Source organism: Rhinichthys klamathensis, unplaced genomic scaffold (assembly GCF_029890125.1).
Source record: "Rhinichthys klamathensis goyatoka isolate OS25496 unplaced genomic scaffold, OSU_Roscu_1.1 h1tg000557l_1, whole genome shotgun sequence".
Classification (NCBI taxonomy): Eukaryota; Metazoa; Chordata; class Actinopteri; order Cypriniformes; family Leuciscidae; genus Rhinichthys; species Rhinichthys klamathensis.
Window position 1 is genome coordinate 2,235,064 of NW_026607025.1, and position 22,985 is coordinate 2,258,048.

General features: G+C 36.5%; 1 protein-coding gene across 2 annotated transcripts; it reads left to right on the top strand.

Moving 5' to 3' along the window:
- Window positions 1–10,736: 10,736 nt before the first annotated feature.
- rbpms2a (RNA binding protein, mRNA processing factor 2a) lies at window positions 10,737–21,681 on the top strand. 2 transcript variants are annotated; one of them, XM_056239239.1, is made up of 8 exons: window positions 10,737–11,156; window positions 14,332–14,409; window positions 14,533–14,571; window positions 15,817–15,879; window positions 16,381–16,531; window positions 16,782–16,945; window positions 21,228–21,297; window positions 21,374–21,681. In XM_056239239.1, the coding sequence occupies exons 1-7, from the start codon at window positions 11,103–11,105 to the stop codon at window positions 21,291–21,293; spliced, it is 615 nt and encodes a 204-aa protein (XP_056095214.1). In that variant the 5' UTR covers window positions 10,737–11,102; the 3' UTR covers window positions 21,294–21,297; window positions 21,374–21,681. The 2 variants fall into 2 exon arrangements, with proteins under 2 accessions (XP_056095214.1, XP_056095215.1); XM_056239240.1 differs by having other exon boundaries at window positions 10,743–11,156; window positions 16,782–16,930.
- The last annotated feature ends 1,304 nt before the right edge of the window (window positions 21,682–22,985 follow it).

Genomic DNA, 22,985 nt, shown 5'->3' on the forward strand with positions numbered 1-22,985 from the left:
CATTTCATTTCTTTTCTCTGGTTCGCTCTCAGACCGGCATAACACGAGCGCAAGGACGTTTTTAGCTCGGTTTGGGTAATGAACTGTAAGATTTGACTGTGTGGAAGGAAAGGCAGTGAGACGGAAGACGGTCCCTCTTGAGGGCTGCTAAAAGCCTGCTGTCGTAAAGCCTTTCTACCGCCACACCCCACCAGAGCAACGATCGCAGAATCCAGCGCAGATGACATTGACAGAATTTCGTATCGATGCAGTTTAGATTTAGGAAGACCAGTACTATTGTTACTTGCAAGCAATAGCATGAATTTCTATGCTGGTTTGGCTCTGGTGAACGTCACTGTTGAAGCTTTTGAACCAAGTAACTAGCTTAAACAGAAACATTTCATTGGTCAAGCCAGGTTTAAGATAATGTTGGTACACCAGCTAGACCAGCGCAAAACAAGTACAAACCAAACCAGTTTGGACCAGCATAAAAATTAATGCTATTTGAGTTACTATAGCTAAACTGGTAGAGCAAAAAAAAAAACCTAACAATGCAAAGGCCATTGTTTCGATTCCCAGAGAATGCATATGTTTCATTTATAGCTTGACAGGGTTTCTACAGTTCTGTCATGAAAACTCTTGGAGAGATTGGGATGGTAATGGATATGGCAATGTTAATGTATTTGGTCTTGGCGGAATAGATCTCCTACACTGTTGCTGCTGCACATGTAACATACATGAAATAACCGCCGTAGCAGATCTATACAGGGGGAGCTGGGGAAGGTGGAGGGTTTCTGAAGGCGCTGCACACTGATTACAGCAACACTACCGGTTTTTGAATGTTGAGCCGCAGCTCATTGGCCGTTGATGCATCAGCAACCAATCAGCTGCGCTATGTAGATGATGATGCGATGACTACCAAATGAGTTAAGGACATATCAGCCTGCGCCATCTAGAGTTTCACGACAGAACTTGGTGTTTATAAAAAGCAGAGGAAAATCTGGGAATTTTAATAATGTAGACTAGTAAAAGTCATCAAAATTAATCAAATGTTTAGCTAAAATATTTCATGAGATATTCAAATTATTTAGTTGCATTGTCAAATAATTTTTCAAATATCCTCCTTATCCTGAAAAACAAACAAGAGTCGTGCAAATTTATTGGTCAAAAGGTGTGAGAACCAGGGTTGTGCAAAATTCAGAATTGGCTCCATTTCAATTCACAAGTTGGTATTTGAATTGTATTGGCCACTTGTCAAAGGAAATTTGGTTTGAATTCAGTAAATTCCTCTTCCTGTCCTTCCAAGGTATTCAACACAGGTGATGCATTCTGGGAAATTAAGTAAAGTTCAGTTTTAAAATGGGTGATTTAAAAAGCATTCTCAATTCAGTTCTAAATAGTGCACAACCCTGCTGGGAACCTTACTTGAACTTACTGTTAGTTTGGGAATTGTACATGCTGGTCTTTTCAGCAGGGACATCCATCAAAGTTTCAGTTTGAAGTTTTAGTTTGGACCGGACTGAAAGTCCATGTCTGTGAACTTGCGCTGCTATATCAGGTGGACGCTTCAGGGGGCCAGTGTCGCTCCGGCCCCTAGTCAACAATATACAACTGACAGCCAGACCTTTTACGGAATAGAAAACCCCCAGAAATTATCAGTAACACACACACACAAATGCACTCACCACTGAATGGACATACAGGCCTCGGCGTGTAACAATAGCTGGGACTGATGTTTCTCTCTGTTCTTCATGCTTTGATATACATGAGCGCCTTTCCTCCCTAAAAGGACGGAGAGGATCTATTAATGTAGAAACAGACCTTTAAAATCCTCAAGACTTTTAAGCATCTTGACCACACGGGTTTACAAGACCCAGATCTTCCATCCGATAACACTGGATTACGTAGTAAACTTCTTCTTTTTTCCGTTTATCCTTTTAAGTCTGGTTTCTGCTCTTTATATTAGTTTTGTCTCTTGCCCTCCGTCAGCGTGTTTTATCAGCTGTCAAAGGGCTGGAGTGCTCAACTGCTGATTTGTTGGAAAATAAACACTGACAGTTTAATTTATCTCAGCTGCTCTGGACTCCATAAAAGGCCTTGGTCTTCTGAAAGTCATTTGTTTACATTTGAGCTCTTGGATGTTTGATATAAAACTACTCTTTCTCATCTTAAACAATGGGAAAATGAAGCCAATGGGTGTCGTAGATGACATTTATGCTTTACTAATCAGCAAATCTGTGCTTTTTTACTCACATATCACGTATTTGGGTGAGGAATTTTTATTTAGTTGATGTGTGTCAACAGCTATGAACTTCTGTGTCTAGTTGTGCTGAAAAGAGAGATTTATGAGTGTTTTGGGAGGAAATGAGGAACATTTCTCATTTATGTTCCAGTTAAGCATCAACTTTGTCTTAGATGTGTCTGCCAAAATCATAAAAATAGAAACAAATAAGCCAAGTGTTGAGATACAGCATATGCAGGATATAGACATATACAATTCACATGATGGACGTACATTATACTTACATTGCTGGCATCTCCCGAAACTGTAAAGGAGACACATGTCAGATTATGCAACTGTTCCTCCTGTACAGCAATGAGCATGGAGAGCAAAAGAAGACTTGCTTTTGGTTCTCAGATTCGTCCTGAGACACGGGTCCTTCTAACCTCATATGTCTCCTCTAGAAGCCAAGATACCAAAATCTGCTATCAAAAGTCAAATATTTGTCAAATATTTCTCATCAAATACTAAGGACTGAGCTATGCCATCCGCATTATTTTTATCACTCTGTACTATATATCAACAATTGTCTCATTTCATTTATATATTTATATGTACTTATTATATACATTTAATATTTTGAATACTAGTAAGTAAGTAAACTTTATTTCTATAGCACATTTAAAACAGCTTGCGCTGACCAAAGTGCTGTACATACTAATACTAATGCTGTAGTATAATATTATATTATAATATTATAATGTAAATATTTGTAATGTATAATATAAAATGATATCAAAACTATTAAAATTATATATACTATATACTTATATATATATATATATATATATATATATATATATATATATATATATATATAATATAGCCTATACTTATTAGCATGCATATTACTAGGATATAGGCTGTTTATTAGTTCTAATGATGCACATATTAATGCCTTATTCTGCATGACCTTATTCTACATCCCATAATCCTACCTAAAACTTAACAACTACTTTACTAACTATTAATAGTAGTTAATAAGGAGTAATTAGGAGTTTATTAAAGCAAAAGTCATAGTTAGTTAATAGTGAGAATTGGACCTGTATATATGTATATATATATATATATATATATACAGTATATATACAGTATATATACAGTATATATATATATATATATATATATATATATATATACACACTATATCATTTTTGTTCTATATAAAAATTAAGCACTAATAAAAGTCATATTTAATATTAAAATATAAATAGTATACAAATCTGAGATTTACTTTCTTATTCCTGTTACAGTAAATTACATATTGACTTGCATTAAGTATTTTATTCTATTTCACTTTATCTATTTTATATTTAATCTCATTGCTGTCTGACTTATATGTGATTTTACTTTGCTATAACTAGTTCCTGTTGTCCATGAGGGCTCGCTCTCATCTCTCTCTCTCCTCTCTCTCTCTCTCTCTCTCTCTCTCTCTCTCTCCTCTCTCTCTCTCTCTCCTCCTCTCTCTCTCTCTCTCTCTCTCCTCTCTCTCTCTCTCTCTCAGGGAGACTCTTCACTGGAACGGTCTCCCAGCAGCTCTTGGCAGCAGGCGTTCAATGCAGAGAGCAAACAGGGAATTCACCTTAAAAGGAGCTAATCTTGAGTCTCTATAAACCCGAGAGAGCTGAGAGTGTATATACAACGGCATGAAACAGTTTACAGTCACTCCAGCACTTCTTAAATAGTTACTTACGTCTGTTTTTCTTGTTTGTGTGTGTGTGAGAGAGAGGGAGAGAAACTGTACATTTGCATGGGTTCACTTTCCTATAAGATACCTCTGTGTGTGTTTATTGTCTTTTTTTACAGTCATATATAACCTATTGTCTTTTTTACAGTCCGATGCACAGCTTACACCAACAAAACACTCACTGTTGGGCCACCAGACAAGCATGTGATGAATAAAACTTTGAACTCTGTGAGAGAGAGAGAGGAGTTACAGAAAATGGCTTACTGAGTGTTTACGAATGACAGTGGTCCGGTTTCATTGGTTGAAGTTGTTCTCTGAGCATCATGGGAGACCAAAGCCCTTCAGATAAACACCTGAAAATCACAGGATTATTATGTGATTACACTTGAAAGTCAAACAGTGTTTAACAGTCTGAAAAAAACCCCCATCTTAATCTAGCCTAGTCTAGTTTCTTGTCTTAGCTGGTGTAGCTTGATCTTGTGCCCAAAAACCCTATAAAACCATCAAGCCAGACCAGCCTGAGCAAGTAAGGCCAGAAAACCAGATTAGGCTACATATAACAAAATATAACAATAATAACAAAATAATATATATTTTAATATTAAATTACAAAAACAACCTGTTAAATGCAAATATTGTTTAATATTTTGTTTTGACACAATTAAAATAACCACAATGACGTTATACTCTCGATTTGATTTCCAGATAGACAAGCTAAATCATCCTGATAAATTTGGAAATGTGGTTTATACCAGGAACAAATTTATGACTTCTGAATCTCGACACCATCTTCAGAAAGACACGAAACTGCAATAAGAGCTTTTGAATATTTTACACGCAGCTCTGCGGTGCGTCAAACTCAGCTGCAGCACCGAGAGATACAGCGCACATTAAAGTTGGTTTCAGTGACCCCTCTGCTGATCTGAGATCAGCCGTCTGTAGTCCTACATGACAGTTTCAGCTGAACTGAGTTAATATTTACTTTGATAGATATTAAATTTTCATATTATGAGTTAAATTCAAGTCAAGAAAGTTTTGTGACCGCATTTAGGGTAAGTTTACATGACAACGATGAACTAAAAACGGAAACGTTTTTCCTTCACGTTTTCCGCGTACAGATGACAACACTGTCAAAACGATCCCCGTTCACACTGATCCGCAAAATGACAAAAAAGCCGCTGTATTCTGCTGCCAGGCCAGTAGATGGCGATATATATATATAATAGCTTTTACTTTTATACTTTTAGTAATTTCGCTATTTTAGTCATTTTTGTGCATTTTATTCGTTTTTTTTTTTAGAAATATTGATTCTTGGGTTTCATTTTTTTTTTTTAAATTTCCGTTTTAGTTTAGTTTAAGCTTGATTTATTTCCAATTAATAATTTTTGTGCTTCAACTTAAAATTGTTTCATTTGATTGTCAAATCAATATTTCTAAGTTTTTATTTAGTTGAAGTTTTTCAACTAATCTTTGTTTTTTTTCAGCTTGTCTGTGTTTTTAATAGTTTTAGTTAATAATAACCCTGTATTTTTTATATGTTTTATTGTATTGTAGATTTATTGTATTTTTAATTTTCACTCAGAAATTGCTAGTGAATTTCACGAACAATTACAAAGAAATAGCAAGTAACACATTCAATGAAACTGAAATAGTATTTTCTTTAAAAAAATTCTCAGATCATTTTTGTTTTATTTATAACATCAAAAATATTTTTTACAGTGTATAACATGGATGTCCAGCCAGTTCCTCCGCATTAATGCTGTAATCCTGCGAGCGTGTAAATCTCAGACCCAGAGCGAGAACATCTCGTCTGCCTGTGTCAAACAAACGTGTCCGTTTGCTGCTCTTCTCGTGCAGTGGAGATCTGCACACTGTCATTTTGATCATAACAGAGGAACAGAGCTATACACAAACACGATTTACAGCGGAGAACACGAGTCCACGGTCGACTCCTCTCGCTCATCCGCTGTTCCTTAAGAAAACCAGAATCCCTGTTTGTTTATGAACTTTTACATCTTCTGAATTTTATTACTGACCCCCTGCGTGACCCCTGCAGTTCCTCTAAACATAAGTGGGTGTGAGTGCTCTCATTTAGGTCCTCTTGCTGTTATCTCCGCGGCGATGAAGAATGTTAGGGGTTGTTATTTATACCGCTCGTGTCTGATAGCGAGGTGGCGGTGGCAGACGTGTTTATCTCTCGATTACGAAGGGGGCAGGGTGGTCCCCCGCTGGGACTCTACAGGGTAAAAGAAACGCCCAAATCACCCCCTCTGCTAATTAGAGTGTTTATCTGATATCTCGATTAACCGAGATAGACATTTGCAGACTGATCTGAGGAGAGATTCAACTTAAACACGAACCAAACAACTAGTTTTGTGGCTACATAAGGGCCTTCACTGCCCGGCCAAAAAAGAGTCGCTGTTTGGATTTAAATAGGGAAATGCTTAAGAGTCTATGATTGGATCATTATTGCAGTGATTATTATGTTTCTAGCATGTTATATGTTTGGCAACAGTTCTTCTAACCCTAATTAATGGAGTGTGTAGCTTTACATTTCATAAACAGACATGTAGGAAGACACATCATGATCATATTCCAGGATGACAATGTCAAGATTCATCAGACTCACACTGTGAAAGAATGGTTGTGAGGAGCTTGAAGAATCATTTTCACACATGAATCGTCTCCTCTGAGTCCAGATCTTAAATTCACTGAAAGTCTTTGGGATGTGCTGGAGGAGACTCTACTGGACTAGTGCTGGACTCTTGCATTGTCAATACAAGATCTTGAGCGAAAATGTATGCACCTCTTGATACTAGAAATAACATCACAAAGTTTATTGATATCATATATCATGGCTGGGCAGTGTATTTAAATATTTTAATATTTACAGACAAAATGCTATTTTAGAAGAAGTTGTTCAAGTTGTTTTATATCTATTTTAGTGCAAAGCAGCACAGACATTACAATAAATGAAGGGAAAATTAATAAAATATACAAATGACAAAAATATAATTTGATTTATCTAATTTTATAGCATTCTTTAGCCTGTTAAAATAGCTATGTTTCCATCCACCTATTTTTAATGCGCGTTTTGGGATATCGTATTAAAAAAACACACTGAATGGAAACGCCAAGGTGCGCAAAAAACTCCCTGAAATCCTAAAACATGAGTGTGCATTTATGAGTCACATGTTAATCAGTGGCTCAAAGCCCTTTTAGCAATGCTCATGAATAGTTAGAACTTGCTAAACTTAACTATGGAAAAATAAAGCAATAAATAAATACTTTTACAACCAAACCTGTCTGGACTGTGCAATTTCTTAAATGCAGTTCATTACAGAAATAGTACATGTAAATATTCTGTAGATGGAGGAGGGATTAATAGGACACTAGAGCTATAATACTACAACAATTTTCAATACAGTAAAATCATATCAGAATATCAGTGATTAAAGTTGTAAACTGCTGATATTGTGGCATCTTTTCCTCTTTAAATATGAACTAGGAAGTTCAGAGATTGCTTTAGTTAAGCAGTAAGCAGGTAAATGATTGTTAACGCCTCCGGTTTCTGGTCTCAGAGTAATTGTGTTCCAGTACAAAGTCAGGAAACCAGTCATTCCTGCACACACAGTCTGCATTAACACACACACACACACACACACACACACACACACACACACACACACACTGCAACGGCTTAGGCGGAAACTGACTTCAGCTCTGCTTGTGTACATAAAAGACTAATTGAATCACAGACTAAAACACACACTCCTCTGACCAATGAATCACAGCATCTGTAGATCAGGTATTACACACCAGAATGCGAAAACACCTCTATCATTCAGAGACACACATCATATGATGCTCAAAAAGAACCAGCTGACCGTAAACTAGTCAAGAATGGTAAAATAACAATGAATATATTTAATAATAATATAATAAATTTAATATAATTCATTAAAAATATATACTTTAAAATACATATTAAATTATAATAATAGTAATATTGTCAGATTAATATTATTATAAATTATCAAGCACCATTACATAATTATTGATGTAATATTTATTTAATTTAACACATAATCTCTTATTCTTCAAATTATTAAAACGGTATGTTAATGATTATGATATTTATAGAAGTACATAAATAAAGTTAATACTGTAGTGTTTAAATAAAGAAAATATAATATTCACAGACAAAATGCTACAGTGTATTATCAGTTTTACATCTATTTGATTTTGTGCAAAAAGCACTGAAATTACAGTAAACGAAGGAGCTTTAATTAAATATAAAAGTGAAAAAAGCTTTGTAAAAAACAACGTGTAACCAGATGAATTTGTCCTTCTGTTTTTGTTTGTCTGCTTTAACACATGTGTCTGGTAAATGCTTTAACGGGATGATAAATGTTTCACACTCGAGCGCATTTACCATAAAAAATGCGCGGGAAATCAAGAGTGTCACGAGACCGAGCCAAGCACGTCACGGGACAGCCGTGAGATCTCGCAGGCCTCAGAGGATATTTACATAAAAGGCAATGTGGAATATTTAATCAGAAACTAAATTTATGTAACCTGTATCAATGTCACATGTAGACAGAACAAATTCAGTTCATTTTGGTAACATGGGCCAGAGCAATAGATCAGCCAGTTAAAATGCATGTGAAGTTGATTCTGTCTCACTTTATATTCAAAGAAACTGGGGCACACACACACAGTATAAGCATTCAAATTAAAACCTACAAAAACTCTCATGACCCTACAGTAAAAGACATAACAATTAGAAACACACTCAATTATGGAGTACAGAAAGTAGTAAAGAAAGAGGAAGGCTTACATTCATCGTCGATGCTGTCCCGACCCAGTGATGAGGGGGGCCCGCCAGGTCCTCTGAGGTATTGTCTCCCATTGGGGCCGAGGGAGAGGGGGTCCACCCTTAAAATGCTGTTATGGGCCCGATGGATTTTAGCAATGGCCCTGGTTAGATGTAAAGAGTTAAAGCAACACTAAGTAAGATTTTTTACCTTAAAATAATGTTTCCAAAATCGTTTCAGTGGTTCATTAAGTCGTAACAGGGTGAAAGGCACTTCTGGATTCGCTTTGCGGTCCTATATCTGCTATAACCACGCTATGTAAGATTGCCAGATCGGGTCGCGTTTCTGTAGTTCTAATGAGACATGAGAAAACTACAAATTTGACTTGCTTTACGTCAAGCGTTACAATTGCCATTATTTTGTTTTTCTTCGTTTCTGATGTCGCAATACATCATACTTTCATGAAATCATGCAACATACTCTGTGGACATCGTTCATTACAAAGCCGGTGCTGGATAAACAGCGTGTGACAGTAGGCTGCGCTAGGCTAAATTATTTACGACAGCGGTAATGGACAATTCCGCTTCCAACCTGTAGGGCGACCGCAGAGGAAAAGTTACTTGGTGTTGCTTTAAATGATCTGCAGGTTTGGATATGTTATATTAATGTAAAGATATACTATAACATCAGAGAAATAGGCAGGGTTAGATGATCCACAGCAGGATTAGGTGATATGATTTTAGTTATAGAGTGAAGTGAGCATAACAATTGATATAAAGGCAGGGTCAAACACATGGACTGGTTGATAGAAGCCGTGTTTAACAGCGTTATTATTGTCAACTAAAACTATAAAGAAACATTTTTGTTACTAAATAAACATTAAATATTTAAAAAAATAAATAAACTTATTTTATTTTAGCTAGTTGTCAAGGTAACATTTCTCATTTTCATTGAATTTACCTTGAAGTACAGTATAACTAAATTTAAATAAACTAAATCTAATAAATAAAAACTATATAGACATATTTAAAAATATATAAATAAAATAAAAATGACAAAACTTAAACTTTAACTAAATTTAAAGTGAAAAGGAAAATATAAATTTTAAAATATAAAATATAATTCAAAATATTAATAGTAAAATAATAATAATAAATAATAGCATAGTCAATGATACTAAAATAGCACTAGGTAGAAGTGAATTATTATCCATAAATATATATATTTTTAAATTACTCCATTTCAGTCAAGTCATATTTATCTTAAATATTGATATATTATATTGATAAATTATATATATATATATATATATATATATATATTCATGAAATTATTGAAATAAATTTTTTATTATTTGAAGAATAAGAGATATATTAATATATTAAATTATATAAAGATGACAACATATAGGCTCACTTGAATTCATTTTAGATCATTATGATGTTTTGCAAGCTGGTCTGAAACCAGTTTCCTTTGGAGGCGCTGTCATGCAAAAATATATTTAAAAAACATACTTTTCCATTGACGGCTATTTAAAAGTAGCCGCATTCTGATTTTTCCGGCACTTGGTTAGTTATTGGAACCTTAAAAGCATGAAATTGACCACTTATCTAGTCACAAGTGAAGGGTTGTGTTTTTCTGGTAGGCTACCATCAGCCAAAAAAAAATAAAAAATACTTCTCTCATTTTCCTGCGGCTCCAGAGTGTGTAGTCACATGACATATACGCCTCAAGTGATTGGCTCAAAACAGTCTGGCTGCAGAACTCAACGCTAATGAGCAAAGATGGCAGAACTTGGGGTCATTGAGATAAATGGTTCTCTAGTTATTATAGACCTCCTTGGTTTCGGAAACAGCCATCGTGTAGGCAGGGTTAGAGATACAGAGGCAGGCATGGATGTAAAGGAGGGGTTAGATATGTTGATGATGGTGGTGGTGGTAAAGTGGGCCGGGCCTCGCGCAGCTGAGTCCCATCTGAAGCACGGGTGCGCGCATTTAACATGATTGATCCGCTAATAGGACAGAGGAGCAGACGCACAACTTCAGCTTTAAATCTACCAACGGTTCCTCTTTTCTCCTTTCTTTCCACTTCAACTCAAACGAGCTTGATGTGAGCGAGGGGGGAAAAAACTCCAAAAATCACCTCCTTTCCCTTCTGTCACCCTCACAGAGCACCTCTCACCTTTACTTTCGGATTGTGGCTTTAACTCACGGCTTCACTGGGCACAAACGACACGAGATTCTCTTCTGCAACTTTAACGCACACCAGGGACAAAATCACCGACAGGGAAAACTGATTTTTTATTTTTTCTGGCACAAAGAAGCGTTAAAGTTACACAATGAGTCTGAAGTCAGATTCAGAGACGAACACCAGTGTTTCATTAGAAGAGGAGGTAAGAGAAATAAACTCTTTTAGTAAACATAAACTTCATTTGGTGAAGTTCAAGCTTCTGCCGGCGGATGACTGTGGAAACACTTTTGGCGTCTGACATGTTTTTAAAACTCGCTTTAAAGGCGTTTCAGAGGCATGTTTGTTGCGGTTTGAGGAAAAACGTTTGCTGAGGAAAAGCTTGAGAGGGAGTTTGAGAGGAATGCGGAGTCTGTCGATGATTAATCTTAAAGTTGGCATTGAAATATGAGACTCACCTGATGAGAGACACACTCTTGTGTGACTGTGGATAAAGTTTAATGGCAGATTTAGCAAGGAAACACTCCAGTGGGTGTTCTTGAAGTTTTTCTGTCCTTTTTTTTTTCTCCCAGCATTCTCAAACACGCGCAAACAGTGACGTATATTGAACGTGGGTCTAAAAGACACAATGTATCTTTTTAGAATTATTTTCACTTTTAATGCTTATAATGTGATTTAGTCTAATTAAATTATGCTGTTGCAGTGTAGTCAGTTATTGTTCAACTTTCTTTTGACAAACGGATTAATTTGCATAAAGTGAAAATCTGAGACCCAAACGAGACTATCTTTGAAGTCTTGAGATAGAAATTACAAATATAGTATGGTATAAAATAATAAACTGTAACTTCTGTTCTTTTTCTGTTTGTTTCCAATCTGTCATCTCTGACTTCCGATGGAGGCATTATTTTTATTTACTTGAGACACAACAAGACTTCCATTTTTTTTAATAATAATAATTTAATATGCTTTTTTTTTTTTTTTTGCAGCTTGTCTTTAATTAGGCCTTTACATTAAATTATATTTAAGTAATGTACCACTTGCCGTAAATTGAGTGAAATGAACAACTCCGTCTGAATGGAAGCCCATATTCTCTATAGAATCTTACTTTTTTTAGTGCCATTCTAAACTAGTTTCTTCTCTGAGTGTTTGGGTCCGGTCTAGATGTCACCTCTGACCTCTTGTAAAGGCATTTCCTGTAGTTCAGTGTATTTCACTTACACAAGACCTTACAATGCTGTTTGCAAACACTCCCTGTCAGAAAATATCAGACTTGAGCTGTTTTTTTTTTTTAATGTTCTAGTGAGGATGGTTGTGTAAATGTCCCTGTAGTTAAAGCTGGACTCTCGTTCAGGGTTTGGGGTGGGAGTTGCGTCCTGTCATTGTTACTGGGCAGCACTTGGGTCAGTGTGTTTGGTGTGGCGCGTTCAGATTGTTCATTGTGTTCAAGTCTGAACCTGCAATATTTAGGACAGGGGTTTCCTCCCTCTGTGCTTCGACCCAGTCGCTCACGTCCCCCATATATGCCCTTTGATTTCTGTCCCGTTTTTCTGACCGCCAACAAAATCAACTGTTTATTTTGCTTAAGTGGCACATTGTCCCTTATTTGTGGAGTGTGTTTATTCCTTTTTGATTAAATTCCTGTTGTTTATTTCTCCTCTCAGCTGTTGGCAGTGTTTGAGCACTGATGCTCGTGTTTCAGGAACATTGAGGATGAAGTTTATGCTGAGGGTTTTTGAACTGAACTCTGAGACCGTTCTCGCCTGCAGCCGTTCCACCACTCGCTCCTCTGAGCCGGTCAGGAAATGATGGCTTTCCAGTGGATGATGTATTGGTGGAAAAGTGTAGAGGAATCTGACCGATGGACATGTGTCCAGTTATACACTCTGATGCTTTGCTGTTTTAGCACTTTAATGATCTGACACTGTTTTTAGGTTTTATTGGTGGTACCATATATATTCTTGTACCATTGCAGTTATATGATACTTCAAAGAATACCATGTTATCATCATGCATGTCCATAACATCATGGTATTATCATGATGCTTGTCCAAAAAAAAAAAAACTACTTTTGTTCTTTTTTGTAGTTAGTGGAGGATAAAAAGGTGACTTTCTTCCTAAACATGTCTGGGTCATTATAAATATAATGAATTATTTAAACATTTAACTTAATATTAATATTTTGATTAATGGCCATTAAAAAGACTACCTTTTTTTGCATTTTCATTATTTTAAATTTTATTTTGCTTTTTTTTTCTGCACTGAGAGTAATCGAAATGACAGAACTTTTATTATTATTATATTAATGCTTTCAACATTAAAGGACAAATTACTGACGATTTACACTGAGAATAATAAGACTTGCAAAACACAGGGGTGTTTATTATTATTATTATTAATAATTGTATTGTTGCTTTTATATTATATATTATAATATATTATATTGAATCGAATCCGTTTTGAAAATGATAGGAATTACAAAATGCAGAATAAAAAGTCAATTGTAAACTGACACCTTTGTGGGGAAGTTGTGTTTGTCACAATAAAGAAAAAAAAAATCTTCATTTTCTTTTGGTCCTGGACATGTTTTTGTGAGACTGAGCCAAAAACCAGTGTCTTTCAGATTGAGTCTGTTCACCTCTGAAGCGTTTGGAGAATGCGATGGGTCAGCCTGAACCAAAGTTCTCCCTCTTTTCCGTAAAAGGTCATAGCACACTGTGTCCTTCATCCAATCTTTCTCTTCTGCCCTCTAGATCTGTATAGAGTTGCTACATCTGTTTTTAAATGCTCGTTGCTTTTTAGGTAACTCTAGAATCTGTGATACTTAGTTTTAATTTGTTGGATAAAATGTGTTCTGGGAATTGAGGTCGAGTTTCTTTTAGCTATGTTCATTCTTCAATTAACTTTTTTTTTTTTTTCTTTATTTGATTGCCCTTTGCTCTCTCTCTTTGTTCACTGTAATATCATTTGATCCATCCTGTTAATTTGCCGAGTTAAATTAGATTTTCTACCTTCCACTCACATTGGAGCAATAATGCTGTCCGTGGCCTGCAGAAGTCTCTGCATCCATGCTATAGGGTCACACACACTTGATCACCACGCACACACTTCTGCTCACTAAACTAACACAATCTCATGATTTTGATCTGAACATATTTAGTCTCTAATAGCAAACTCTGCAGACAAACGGGGAGACTCTGACACAATAGGAAGGGAGAGAGACGTTCAAAGGTAGTTCTAAACAATTCCTATTTTTATTCCTTTTCAGGTGCACATTTCTAAGACCATACATTGTCCAGCACTCATAGCTCAGAGGTCATGGCATTCTGTGTATCTGTCAGTCATTTGTGTGCTGATGTCATTTAGGCATTTCCCTGTTCTAGGTACGAACACTCTTTGTCAGCGGGCTTCCTGTCGACATCAAACCACGTGAGCTTTACCTGCTGTTCAGACCCTTCAAGGTAAGACACGCCAGCCTGAGGGGGAAGCTGGAAGTTTTGTTAGTCCTCTTTATTTGACTGACAACGTAAGTTTTCTCAAATTAAAATCCGATTAATTCTGAATTTGTCCTTTTTATCAAACAGGGATATGAAGGATCTCTCATAAAATTGACCTCAAAACAGGTAAAGTTGAAACTATTATTTCCCCTCCAATGATGTGTAAATTTAATACGCATAAATGTAAACCAAAAAAAACATACATTTAAATTGATATTTACATAAATTAATGTGTATTAATAAATATAATTTAGGGTAGATTTCACATCAGCAAAAAAGTGTAAAAACAACATGCTTTCTCAAAACTATTGGTTTCACTTTATGTACTTTTACTAGTTGCAGAGTTCAATCATTAAACACTTTTTTGATATTAACAAAATTGTGAATTTTTTTAATTTTAGGTGAATTTTTTTTTTTTTTTTTTGCAAGATTGTCATGAAACTCCTGTCCATGTGGATGTAAACTATACTTTGAAATATCAAAAGCTGCAGTCTAGATATTTTATGTACAAAAAAATGACTGGTTGACAACCCGATCGAGAAAATAACATTTGGTCACATTAACCACATTTTATTTATTTGACAATCATAAATATTGCAAACCATAATGTACCCAAGTTGACCGGCAACTTAAATACTACTTGACAATGTCATTGGAGATGAAATGTAAAACAAATTAGGAGGATATTTACCATAATGTTCAAAATATCTGCCGCACAAGAAAATGACATTACATGATGCTGGTCACGTGGTTTTGGGTTTAACCAAACACCCCCTAAAAACTAAAAGAAAAAGTTAACAGAATTTTTGTGGACATTAATAAAGTGAAATATTTTCTTATTTGAAAATTGAATTTAAACAATCTATTTCTAAGGTATTTAGATAGTAGAAATCTAATCTTGAGACTACTTTAAAAAGTGGGCATTGAAAAAAACTAAAGGGACATAAAGGCAATTTCAAGCAAACTGGAAAAACAGGGTATGTAAAATATTGGTGTGAGAATAAAGTATGTGGTGTTAATGGATAAAATATTTCTGAAGAAAATTTAGGATAAAAATATAATCATCAATGGAAATTAAATGTACCCCAAATGTATATATTATTTTTTTAATGATGTAATTTAGGAGAGAAAGCTTAATTCTCATAAAATCTTGGTCCTAAAATTGGGTTTAAGTTTTTAATTGTATTTTAATAAATTAAAATTATTAGATTTTAATATTTCAATTTTAATACAAATCATATTTTTAAACTCTTTTCCCTTTGATTTTTGGGCTGAAATGCAGTATGACTGTACATTAAGGATCTATTTTCTACTTGTGTTGTTTGGAAAATAAAATTGTCTCTATCTGATGCGTTTCTTTTCATTGTCTAGCCTGTGGGGTTTGTCACGTTTGACAGCCGGTCTGGGGCTGAAGCGGCCAAGAATGCCTTGAACGTAAGTAATCGCTGGTCCGTCAGTAAGCTGAAGCGATGGCAACTTTTAATTATTTATAAGACACTGTGCTTTATGTCCTCCAAACTTCGCTTTTAAAAGTCTGACTCAGATGCTGCTCTTCTCTACGGGGGGGAAGTTTCTCTTGCGTACACATGTTGGTCCCTAAGAAAAGTTCCATGACGTCATGTGTTTCTGGCTGGATGTGGATTGCTCTGGGAATCGGTGCACTTGTGCTGCAGAGGGAAACCTGATGTTCTGTTATAACACTGTCCTGTAGAGTTTAGCTCTGACTTACCTCAACTCACATGCCTTACATTTTCTTGTATGCCTAGTAAGACCTTGATTTAGCTGGTTCAGGTGTGTTTAATTGGGGTTGGAGCTGAACTATGCAGGACAGTGGCCCTCCAGGAGCCGGATTGGACACCCCTGTTTTGTGCAATTGTGCAAAAACTGATTGAATAATTGGACCGTATTCGGTCAACACTTCTAATCTGTTCTCAGGGCATCCGCTTTGACCCAGAGAGTCCTCAGACGCTTCGTCTGGAGTTTGCAAAAGCCAACACAAAGATGGCGAAGAGTAAACTGATGGCCACGCCAAACCCGTCCAACCTGCACCCGGCTCTTGGTGCACATTTCATCGCTCGAGACCCATGTGAGTAAACTCCAGAACATGGCGTTGATTCGCCATCAATCTCTGATTCAGATGAATTGGAAATGTTTTGTAACGCGTGTCTTGACTGTCACTTTTGATCAATTTAATGTGTCCTTGTTGAAAAGCATTACCATTCAAAAACCTTTGAATAGTAGTGTATATTTTGGGTGCTGCAACGGGTCTCTTGAAGTGCTTCCGCTCCCTGGCGTCTGGTTCTGTATGTGACACTCAGATGTGTGTGATTCTGTAGATGACCTGACGGGGGCAGCACTGATCCCTGCGTCTCCTGAGGCGTGGGCTCCGTATCCTCTCTACACCACTGAACTGACCCCAGGCCTGCCTCACGCCGCCTTCACCTACCCCGCCGCTGCTGCTGCCGCTGCCGCCCTGCACGCCCAGGTGAGGGACCAGCCGGTGTGTTCCCCTTTCCTATGACTATCACTCTGTCTCTCTGCTTTCGGGGGCTTTTATGTCCAGTGTGACATTGCCAACACTTCTTGAAAATTACTTCCATTAGTTTGTAGCAAATCCTTGTGCTTTTGTACTTTGAAAATACAAACGGGGATTCAGTTCCAAAGTGACAATGTGGTTTTTTTTGGGGGGTATTTCTAAATATGGAGTTAGTGACTACATGAAGTTCTCACAATTTAAGTTTTAAGGGTGTAAAAATGTATGTTCAGAGCAGAAACTAAAGCTCCGACATGTTCATATGTAAATTGCACGAGTTTATTTCGTCCATTAGATAAAAAAACAAAAACAAACATACATTTACCGCCTAAAGACCCTCCTCTCGAAGAAATCCGGACAGAAGTGGATGAAAGTGGACAAAAAAGACGGATTAAAACAAGGTGTAAACTGGAATCTGTCTCCCTCGTCTACCTGTGATCAGATTGACCGAAAAACATCTTAATACCAGCTGTAAACGGGGCCTTAAACTTATCTATTTTGGTTTTAGCATTTTTACTTTAAATCATTTGTTTGCAATCCTCATCTAAAGGATTCTGGGTAAAGCCCAAGATTTAAGGGTGTACCAATTCATGTCTTGTGTACTACTGTACTTTTACTTAGACATTATTGTGAATCTTTTAAATCTTTTTTTTTTTTTTTATTGTAAATGTCCTCTGTTCAATTGAGTCAGAAAAAAATCGTCCATGCATTGCATTGTGGGAGCCGCTATTCCACACCGTTAGCTTTGCACATTGTTAAATGCATTTCATCCAGCAATGTGTACTGTATACTGCAGCAATAGTAAGAGTAGCATGCGCTTCAAAACGTTATCAAATGTTCAGTCTAACCGAACCAAGCTTACCTTTCCCATAATGCCCCTGACTCGCGCTCTGATGGAAACTGACCCTGGGTCACATGACGCAGCAAAACCAGAGGTGGTGTCAGGGGTCCACTCTGAACATGACAAGTCTGATTACCCAGAATCCCTCAGAACAGCATTCCTTGGCCTGCTAGTGTTGCTAAGAGATGACATCAGAGAAAAGCTGTTTTTAATTGCGTCTCAGGTTGGATTATGACTTGGTCGCTGAGTGAATCTGTGCCCAGAGAGGTGCCGCTTAAAGTTTAGCCAAAAAACAATGTGCAACCAATTTTATGATCCATTAAAAGCAGCACATGTGAATGTCTCCCACAAACACTTTGCCTTTAACTGCTCTTGTAGTTCATAAACTTTTTCATATTCACTTTTACCAGTTTAAAACGTATGAGGCTCCGCAGGCATTGTCACGGTTTATTGTCAATCTTGCATTGTTTGCATGCATGTTGTTTAATGTGACTGTTTATGAAGACTGTGCTTACTGCTTGACAGATCAAGTTTATTGATCGGATAGGCTAGACTTTGTGGTTGTCATGGCAACAATCCAGTGAAAGCTAAAGGTCATGGATGAAGAGGCTTTACTTGAAGTCTCTTGAGCCATACTGTATGTTAACAGGTTCCTTAAAGCGTAAATTGAGCTTGTTTGTTTGTAAGTTTAATTGTCTGATTTTTAGTTTTTAAGATTCGATCCCCCAACCAAATGTTTTACAGTGGTGTTTGGCTAAGGCTGTGGGCGCAGTTGGTTTTGTCAGGATCTCAAAGGGGTTGTAAAAGGTTTCATCCTCTGGGTGAGAAAAAGAGCGAATGTGCTAATGGATCCACACGCTAACACTTTCTCTGCCCGATGTCACTCTGAGGGCCTTCAGAGAGTTTGAGTCTTCCGTTGGTGGTTAGCTATTCAGTTTGTTGGTTATTTAGTTAAACTAAAAATAACAAAATAAAAATGTTGGTTATTTATTTCTTGTCATATATACATTTTTTTTTGGTCCATTTTATTTGTCTTTTTTTTTAGCTACTTTTGGTTTAAGCTAACCTAAGCTTTTTTTTGTCATTTTTATGTCTTATTATTTTACTTTATTTGGTTTTATTTTCAGTTTTTTCCAAAATTACCATATATTGGTGGGTTTATCTTATTTTGGCCATTTTTATTTGGGACTTTTTTTTTTAAATCATTTTGATATGCTATATGGGTAGGCGGGGTGACTTTTAAAATGTATTTAATAAATAACTCAAAATAATAAAATAAAATTTTATATGGTGCCCTTTTTAAATTTTAGATATAAAATTGTGCAAAAAGTGACATTAGCATAGCTTTTTTTTGTTCGTTAATGGCGGTTCATTTACATTAGTTTCAAATAATGTATTTTATATGGTGCATACATTTTAAATTTTAAATTTATTTGACATAAATATCAATATAAATTGGTGTGCAAAAGTTCCATTATAAATGGAAAGGCACTCGTCTCGTAGAATGACTTGATAATTTCCTGCTTCTCCCAGCATTATTCAGCTCAAGGAAAATAGAAATGGAATTCCTTTGGCATGTTTGCGTGTAGCCGGGATGACGCAACTAAGTCTGCAGTTAAACTGCTGGAAGAAAAGAGCACTTGGCTTTCTCTTCCTCCAGACCTTTCCAACACACACCTGCCGGAGTGAGATTACAGCTGTAATGCCTGCGCTCTGGTCAAACCTCCTGACGCCTCGTAAAGAGTGCGGGAAGTCCAGAATAAGTCACCGAAGGGCTGAAACGGACGTGCCAGGCTGATTGTGGTCGTTCTCTTGCCCTTGGCTGGGGAAGTGGGTGTTTTTGGCGTGGTTTGGGAAGGCAGGACGGGAAAGGAGTTAATGTCATCTTGCTGAAAGATGTTTATAGATGCACTGATAAGAGTTTCCTGCGCAGTTCATTAGCACCGCTAAAATAGTTTGACTATGAAGGTTGTTATAGAAATTGCTCTCTTTTTTTGGGGTTTTTGCCCTCTACATTGTTTAATGTAATTAATAAGAAGAAGAAAATGGCTCTTGGCAGCAACTTTGGTTCATCAAGAAGGTTTTTATATGGTTCTTTTGGAGATTTTAAAGTGTTGTGGTTGATAAAGCTGCCTATTGGAAACTTCCCACTTCTGAAGTGATTTACAGGAGTCACACTCAATTGCTTTGTTGTAAAGAACAGGAATCATGGAGTGTGTGTACATATATATATATATATATATATATATATATATATATATATATATATATATATATATATATATAATTTTTTTTTTTTTTTAAGAATCTAATGAAAGCCAGAATTTTAAGATTTAATATTGAATAAAATGTAGTGTCCCATTCATTGACAATATTCTGAGACGTGAGCATTTGTCGTCTGTCTATTGGAAACTTATAGACTTGACCATCTCAACAGAAAGCACTAAAGTCAATTAGCTACATTTGATTAAAGATTAATAAAATAAAAGCGTTAAATATGCATTTCAAATGATAATAATGGTAAACGCATCAATGATCATTGATGAGAAACACATCAACATAGCCTGGGAAAACCCAGACAACTTCCGGCAAATTTAGATTTGCTCTGAAAGTTAGTCTGGCAAAGAGCTCATTCAAGCCCATTTCCAATCCGCCGAAATCGCGGCACCAATCAGAAACGTTAGGGCGGGCTTTACACGATGACGACAGCGCTGGGATTTTGAAGCAGATTTTGTAGCCTACATTACAAAGATGGATGCCGCCGTCGAACATCACTCGTTCCAATCAGCTATCGCGTCTGTTTTAAGCGGTTTGAACGTTTCCTTTTTGTTAAAAACCGAGCAAAGAACAACACTCGGAGATGTTTCTCCGCCGCTCTGCATACGTCATCTCCTTCATCGCTCTGATTGGTTTTAGGACTATCCGTGACGTCCGTTGGTGACGCCCCTCTGGAAATGATTTGTCTATGACGCTTTGCCAGACCATAACTCAGTTACAACTGAGAATGGTCTGGTATTATTATTATTATTTTATTTCAGACACGTAAATAATGGTCCATATTACAGACAAGAAGAGACACACATAAAAGCAATACATTTATCTCCTGTTTTTTAACCAGGCTAACATCAACATGATGATTTCTCAAAATATGATTACATTTGATTAAATGATATTTAAGATCTAAATGATAAAACAGAAAAAATAAGAAATTATTTCTTGCTTCTGATTCATCAAATGAAGTTAATTTAAATGTCTAAAGTGTACATCATTTTAGCATGTTATGCACATTATATGCACATAATATTCGGTAATGGACCACAAATTGAGGCTTCTTTCCTATAATAAAAGAAACATCTGACTGCAATATATCAAAGATCTCATAACTGTTCTTGTTCCTCTTGCCTGTAGATGCGCTGGTACCCGTCTCCCTCTGAAAGTTCTCAACCGGGGTGGAAGTCACGCCAGTTCTGTTAAATCCGTGAGTATCCGTCACTTCACCTCATATGGTCGCTTGTCTCTGACTGTGAGCTAATGCTCTGCTCTTGTCTCCACAGATGCCGTTCCGTAACAGACGTTTAGTTATTTCTCCCTCCTGTTTGAATGAAGGACAACCGGGCTCAGCGTTTAATTTAATCAGGTTTATTTAATGGACAATCTAAGCATGAAGGATTATTTTCCTGGAGGAAGTCTTCTCTAAAGCACTCTGAGGACGGTGACGAACCTCACGGTACTGTCTCCATTTCAAAAGCTGCGCTTGACGAGCCAATCACGCGCAGACGTTCAACATGTCTAGCTGCTCCTGTAGATGTGTTTTTTTTGTTTGTTGGTGTATCGTCATTCTGCATGCGATAAGACAAGTTTTAGAATGCAAACCTTTTCGTCTGTTCGTTTGCGCTCGTGTTTCCAAGTCCCAGCTTAACCCTAAAGGTTTTCAGCCTCTTGTTCTTGCATTTTGTGAAAGGTGGAGACCTGAATTTGATTTTTGCAATCCAGTCTCTGTGTACTTTTGTTTCCTCTTTTAAAGAACTGATGACATATGCACTGGGTGTCTTGTTTCCGTTTGTGATCCTGACGTGAACCGAGCGGATTCGTTCGAGTTCTCGTGTCCTCCTCTGCATCTTCCTCTGCCCTGAATCCACCAAACCTCTGCTATCTGTGTCTGCTTGGAGAATATTTGAAAAAAAAAAAAAGAAGAAATGTACAAGTATTTTTGTACACTAGTGTAATGAATATTTATGCATTATTTTTGTTTCGTGCAATTAAATAAGTATATATGTATGAGCAGTTTAGTGTTCTCTTGTTATTTTTGGTGTTTTCGTTGGTTGTTAATTCTGTCTATAACCTGTTTGAAGTAAGTGCAATTGATTTCTTTTTTTGCTCTGTGTTACATACTGAAGTTTCCTGTGGCAGTACTGCGAGTTTAAACGGACTGCCAACAGGAGATTGCTGTATAATATAAAAAAAAAATTAAAATTAAAAATACTGATTTTTTCTTTATTTCAGAATGTGAAACTGGAGAATAAAAGGAAATCTGAGAATCGATGTTTCGTGTGGGTTCTTCAAATCCAGCTTTGAGTTTCCATTTAATAGCTTTTCCTTGTATATCCTTCTGTAAACTCATGCTATCTGCAGCAGTAATATGAGGGGTATAGGTTATTTTAGTGTACATATCTGCTCTCTCGTTCCATGTTTTACCTTTTAAGGCATCAGATCCTCACCAGCTGGAGAACAGCTCTTCATCTAATGGCAACAACTGCAGCTCTGGCCCGTGAGAAGCTGCTGTTTATTTGAACCGCGCTAGTGTTTTCAAACTACGTCTGAAAGTCTGGCTATGAAAGACTATCGGTGGGTGATTTCAATTTATTCGAATGGTGCTTCTTTCAGAATACATACAAATCAGCTTTACGAAAAAGTGAGCAAGTGGAGACTAATTATGAGGGAAAACCCATAGACAAGGACTCCTTAAAGGAGTAGTTCACTTTTAAAAAAACTTTTGCTAATAATTTACTCACCCCCATGTCATCCAAGTTGTCCATGTCTTTCTTTCATCAGTCGAAAAGAAATTAAGGTTTTTGATGAAAACATTCCAGGATTTTTCTCCATATGCACTTTACTGGGCACCAAGCGGTCCAAGGTCCAAAAGACAGTTTCAGTGCAACCTGCAAA